This window comes from Glycine soja, chromosome 13 (genome assembly GCF_004193775.1).
Source record: "Glycine soja cultivar W05 chromosome 13, ASM419377v2, whole genome shotgun sequence".
Taxonomy (NCBI): Eukaryota; Viridiplantae; Streptophyta; class Magnoliopsida; order Fabales; family Fabaceae; genus Glycine; species Glycine soja.
In genome coordinates this window covers 14,703,817-14,710,610 of record NC_041014.1, presented here as the reverse complement: position 1 = coordinate 14,710,610, position 6,794 = coordinate 14,703,817, and the positions used below count along the sequence as shown (strand labels likewise).

The 6,794-nt window shown below is 30.4% G+C and overlaps 1 protein-coding gene across 1 annotated transcript; it reads left to right on the top strand.

Moving 5' to 3' along the window:
- The first annotated feature begins 5,539 nt into the window (after positions 1-5,539).
- LOC114382041 (basic leucine zipper 43-like) lies at positions 5,540-6,522 on the top strand. The gene has a single exon (XM_028341272.1). It carries the CDS (start codon positions 5,653-5,655, stop codon positions 6,295-6,297), a length of 645 nt encoding a protein of 214 aa, XP_028197073.1. The 5' UTR covers positions 5,540-5,652; the 3' UTR covers positions 6,298-6,522.
- Positions 6,523-6,794: the final 272 nt, after the last annotated feature.

The window sequence follows — 6,794 nt, the reverse complement described above, 5'->3', positions numbered from 1 at the left end:
CCTAATACTATCTAACGACAACATGTCAATAACATATGAGGATGGTCTGTAGAAGTTTACCAAAGGATTATTGCATAAACTAAAAGCCTAAAACAAGTGTTTTACTCAATCATAATTGCTCAACTAGCATATGGGAACTAAAGAATCCCCCAAAATAGGTTACCCATCAAATAAGATTTTAATGACATTAGAAAGAATTAAACTCTGAATCTATAAAAAAAGATGAAAGTTAACACTAGATCTTTAACTACTTATTGTAATTCACACAGGCGCGTAAATAAACAAGAAGTGGGCCCTTTCTATTGTAAGCCCAGTTAAGAAAGGAACCAGACGTGGTGGACAAGTGTACGAACTGGATCTCGAGCCAAAAGAAAAATATAAGGTAAAGAAAATCATATAACATGTACCTGAAACAAATGGCAAAGTCAATTTGTGAACTTTCCTTGTCCACTTGTCCTTGCGATTTATAGCATTTTGAAATTTGATTTGACAAAACTAACGTACGGTAAGTACATGTACAATGTAGAGTACAATTACAGTTTGGTCAATGACAAACATACCAACCTTGGTCTCCGACTAAATAATACAAGAATTAGTAATTCTAAATCCCTAACTTTTAATTTACATATCATCTCATGTGATCACATCCACATAGCATAATCAAAGTATAGACACGAGTTTAATTTTTCTTATTAAGGGATAATTTATGAGTATCTCCATAAATATTTATTGATTTTTGAGATCTATCTCAATCCTAATGAACCTCCAAGATCTGACTCATATCAAATTTTAGAGATAAAAAAAAAATTACACACATGAAATGATTGATGTATAGAAGTTGGTGGCATTAACATTGTTTTATGTTATATATGTACAAACTTCTTTAATCTTTATGTAAGTTCCTACAAGATAGAAATTAAAAAAAAAAAAACTAAGAGAGAGAAGGGGATTGATATAAAGTGAAGAACAATCAGAAGACAAGAATGAAAGGGGAGTCTATATCTGTCTAATGATAGTGTTGACCATTCAGTCCACTCAACCAGACTCACACGGGAAGTGCAGGGAGAAAGCATTTGTCTAGTGAGATTTTTGGTACTCATCCTTCTGAATGCATCTAAGCTTTTGGTTTAGTGGAAGATGCAATAGAAAGTACCATTTCTACTCATTAATTTCCACCATATGTTATGCATGATCTTTCTCCACTTGCTTGAGTGGTTAAGACCAAGCTCATCCCTTTCTATATATCCCTTGAATGAATAAATTTGCGTCAATTTTATGGGAAATTGATGATATATATGATTAAATTCAAGAAACTACATGAACACCAATTTAGTGTACCAATGGTTGTCAGACACAAAATGAATATATTCATGTAAATGACATATAATTTCATTCTTTAAAGGTTAAATGTGATTTTAATTACCAAATTTGTATACATGTTATTGAGAGATATTAACTTCTTAAATTTATTTTGATGCTTTAAAGAATTATATTTTGACTCTCGAAGGAGATACTATGAGTAATTAAAAAAATGTAATGCATTGATAACAAATGCTTGAAACAGATGATGCAGATATATACAATCACTGAGTGATATTTTATTTCATTATTCTCACTAAAAAATGAATAATTTAAAGTTGTTATTAGGATCAGCATATGTCATTTTCGTTTTAAATTTATAAAGACATTAGCCTATTGTAGAAAGAAGTGGCAACGTGGAACTGTTGGCCTCTTCCGGATTGGATAGTGAACAACTCCTCAATGCCACTAGAAACTTTTCTAACCCTTTCTCTCTCCTTTAATCAAAGCGTATCATGCTCAAATTTCATATATCCTATAGCTTCATGATATAAATTAATTAAGAAAATGAAATTTAGGATTTGATAAAGAAAAGTGATGAAATATTGATTGCGTGTATGTGGATACACATCGAGAGAGTTGAATGGTTTATTTATAGATAATTCTTAGAAAGTAGGTTTGATTCTAATTCAATTATATAAAATTAATTTATAATGTGAGATTTATATCTCACTTGTATATATATTATATTTTGATTATATCATTAGTGGATGGATGTGAGATTTCAAACAATAGTATATAATAAAATATTTTGCTAATTCATGTAATACCACACCAATTATAAAGAGAGTTTGATTGTTTGAAATTATCTCAAATCTTTATTATAAGGTCTAATTAATTAATCTCAAGTCTTTATTATAAGATTTAATTAACTAATTTATTAAGATTAAAAATATTAGTTAATTTAATTTGTTGCGACCAATGAATTTATCTCATGAGTATATTTTTTTCCAAAACTATTCCATGAATAAAATTAACAAATCTAATGAGTTATGTTTTTCCCACTGTTGCGTCGTTTTAAGATTAACTTTAATTAAAATTATTTTTGAGAAAAAATAATTAATACAAGATCATTTTATATTAGATCTTATAAAAAAAATTCTTAATTATACCTTTAATTAATTTGAATATGATAAGGACCGAAGGTAATATTATTATTTACCGTGCATATATATCTCAAGAGAAAAAAAAAGTAGGAACACACTTTTTTTAAATAACAAATACATTTAGGTTGTGAATGAAAATCATCTAAGTCCTACTGAATTACGTGGGTCACATTTTTAAACTAGTATTACTGTTAAAATAATCTAAGTATTACTGTTACTAGTAGTGATCATGATATGGCTAGTACATATCATTGCATATCTATTAATATTGATGTTTAAAGGTAATACACACAAATTAAGAAACATTAAATAGGTATAAAATATTGTTATATTTAGACTGAGAAAAATCTATTATAACTATTATAATAATAATCTTTGATTAACATGAGGGTTGGTGAGTTATTTTTTAGTTGAATTTGTGTGTGTATGTTGTAAATTTTTTTAATATCTGTCTTTAATTCTTATAAATCATAAAAGAAAGAAAATGAAAAAACTATTAATAACAGCTGTTTATTGGTGAAAAAATAATTAATGATACTTCCGACTTGTAAAATATTGATATTTTAAAAAAAAAGAAAATACTAAAACACCAGTATATATACATGGAGCAGAGATAAGCACATGGGTCAATTAACATAAGGTTACATTTTGAGTTTGAATTTTAAGTAAATAATTCGTTAAATACTTAGATAATTTTATTTATTTATAATAATCTTATTTAATTCGAATAAAGTTATCTTTCCTAAAAAATGCATATAATCTGTACCAAAGCAAAGAGGGGAGATAGGTATTATCTTGGGAGGGTGAGAATTATAGTTATTTTGAAATCTTTACTATCATTCTTGTTCATGAACCCATTTTGTTCACAAGGGCAATTAAATGACCATGTGGATTGTGGAATAACCATGAGAATATGCCAGAAATGACGAAAAATTAGACCTAGATAGCTTTTTAGCAGCTAAAACAAACGCAGCAGCATGATGCATTCAGCATTCATGGCATACTTTTGGCGTGGAGAGTAATATTAGCAGAATAACCTTCTATTTTTTCCCCTGCGATTACTATTGAAGTTGTCATTTGCCACAGCCAAATCAGTAGACGTTGATTAATACTAAGTACCTAACCCTACTAAGGAAAAGTGATTGCTGATCAAACATTTGGCTTCTATATGATCCATACACATATAATTGTTTTTGGAGGTCCCGGAATAAGTGGTTCTTGAGTCATCCAAAATATTCTTAATCCCTTTCTTTGATCTTGTAGTTACGAATTTGGCAGGTTTCATTAATATAGAAATGGGCTCTCCTTTATGGAAATTTAAATGCGGCTGGCGATGTGAGCTAAGAAATTACCTAGAAATAGTGAACTGAGTAAGGGCTATTTGGGTAAGTTATTTGGAAGCATTTCTAATGAATTCTTTATTAGTTAATCATTAATTATTTTATAAAATTTATTTCATATAATTTTTTTAAAAGATAAGAAAACATCTACTTAATTAATAAAAAAACTCATTTTAACTTATGGAAAAATTTATCACCATTTTTTCTTCTTATTTTCTATTTTTCCTTAGGTAGATTTGCAAGTTTAACTTTTGAATAGGATTTTGGTTTGATTATTTAAGAAAATGCTAGTTGTTTTTTTACACATAATTCCATACTTACTGTATATTTGTCCTTATTTTATTTGTGATGATCAAAAAGTGGATTGATAATTAAAGGCCAATATTTTCCCTTCTATTAAATGTGAATTTTACTTTTCCTCACTCATGTCGAGTTTTAAGTTTAACCATAGGTAAAACAAACATGCTCTTTGGTTAAGGTTTGTGATTTGTTGGTTATAGTCCATTGAAGTCACCTTCAAAACCTGCCTTTTCCAGCCTCATTTTTCCACACCCCTTTCTTACGTCATTTGAGAGAATACAATCCAAATCCAACAGAGAATCAGCTTGGAAATAACACGCTTAATTAAGTGACTTATTTAACTCCAAAATTTTCCTGTGCTTGCTTTCATCGAAACAGTCTTCCAATAGAGTTATTTAATTATACTCCCCATGATATGAAATGCCTTTGTCGCTCTTAGGTAAGCATATTTTTCTACAAAATGATTATATCCACAAACCCAAGTTGCGCTCACCCTTTGGGCCACTTATGTATGTGCATCATGCCATTCATCCATAACATGTCACATATATCATATGTACATACATAAGTTCATTAATGCTTTTTAAAGAAAGTAAAGAGAACAGCATATAATAATATAAACGCAATTAACCAATTAAACCCACACATAGACACCATCTGCATGACATTCCATATATCGATTCATAATCTTTTATAATAGACAAAACATAGATGCTTTTAGTACCTTTTTCTAATTAGATTTAAGGTTTATTTTTTAAATTACATAATAAAAGTTTTCCTTAAAAGTTAGCATAAGTAATTAAAGTGAAAACTCCAATTTTGATTAAATAACAATACTATAAATACTTAAAAAATTACATATAAGCTTTATCCTTTGTAAGAAAGACAAAACATAGATGCAATTCTGTAATTGATTTTAAAATTGTTGCTTAATTAGAATTAAAGTTCCTGTACTTCAGTAATTTGCACAATAAAAAATTATATTAAAAATTCATAAAGTTTGAATTCTGACAATGAACTGTACAAAAACACTTAGGCATGTTTTGGTTGAGTAGAATGATACAAAATAGAAAAAAAAATTACATTAAAGTAATATGATGAAAATGCAAAATTTTAAAAAAAAAATTCATTCAATTCACTACTACCATTATAAATGAACCAAAAGGAGGCTTAAACAACTACGAATTTATACTAACAAAATTGTAGAGGATTTGTCCCATGATGCCAAGATGCTTTATTTTGCAACAAAGAAAAACAATTATAAACATAGACTTTGGGAATAAACCATTGGATTTGATCAACTGCATGATGATGCAGTTATTTTTGAACTAAAGAGAATGAATGCCAATTCCATTACATCATCAATAATGTAATAAGCATATTAAACTTCAACACTGTTACTGTTTATCAAGTATATAATACCTACTCTTCCCACTCTTTCTTCCTCCTTCTCAAAACCAATTGAACTCTCTCCATCACTCATTACTACTACTCTTCCTCCAAACAATTAAGGCCTCAATAATCTTCTTCCTTCCAAAAAAAAAACTATGCAAACCAAGGAAGTAGTCTCAAGCCTCAGTTACTTACTCCCTTCAAACCCTTGTTCCTACCCTCCTAGCAACAACTACACCTCCATGATCCAAAACAGCATTCCCACATTTCAGTTCCAAAGATTCTCTAACCAAATATATGGCTACAACAACAGCCACAACACTACCTATCAAGTTCCTGACTTCAGTCCTCAATCCTCATGCATCAGCAGCAACTCCACTTCTGATGAGGCTGATGACCAAAACCTAAGCCTCATCAACGAGAGGAAGCACAGGAGAATGTTATCGAACCGCGAATCGGCGCGTAGGTCACGCATGAGGAAGCAGAAGCACCTTGATGAGCTCTGGTCACAAGTGGTGTGGCTCAGGAATGAGAACCACCAGCTCATAGACAAGCTGAACCATGTCTCAGAGACCCATGACCAAGTGCTCCAAGAGAATTCTCAGCTCAAAGAAGAAGCCTCGGAACTTCGCCAAATGATTAGGGACATGCAGATACACAGTCCTTGCGGTGGCCCAAACTCCTTCATAACCCCTTTGGAAGATCATGATGTTGATCATGTGCCTTCAGCATATCTCAGATCTGATGATTCTTCAAACCAATTCAATTCGTGTAACAACAACATGGACCTCCTTGGCTGAATTTGATCAAGCAAGGGGAAGCCAAATTTTTAATTATCATCATCTTCATCCCTTTTAGTTTATATTTATCTTCTCTTTTACTTTTGCTTTTGTTTTTGTTTTTTCATCTGTGTCTTTGTGGAAGTCAAAAACAATAGTCTCTCCTCCCTTTTGAGCTTTGTACGTGAGGAGAAAAGATAAATGGCAATAACATGTCCTGATGAGTATCTTTAATTTTATCCTTTAGCTCATTAACTTTGACACTACCTCCTGTCTCTTTCTAAAAAAGGTGTGTGTATTGTTTAGTTCTTGTGTACTTGTATGCAAGGATTTAAATTGGAATCGTAGTTACAGTTTTATCAATCTCATCTTTAACATCCCAGGAAATTGCAGATAAATGCCGTTAAGATAAGGTCAAGATCGAAGAGTTAAAAAACTTTAACGTTACAGTCAAAATCCTAATTGGAGATCGTTTTTTAAAATCTTGATATTATACAATAAGCATTTAAAGATGCTGA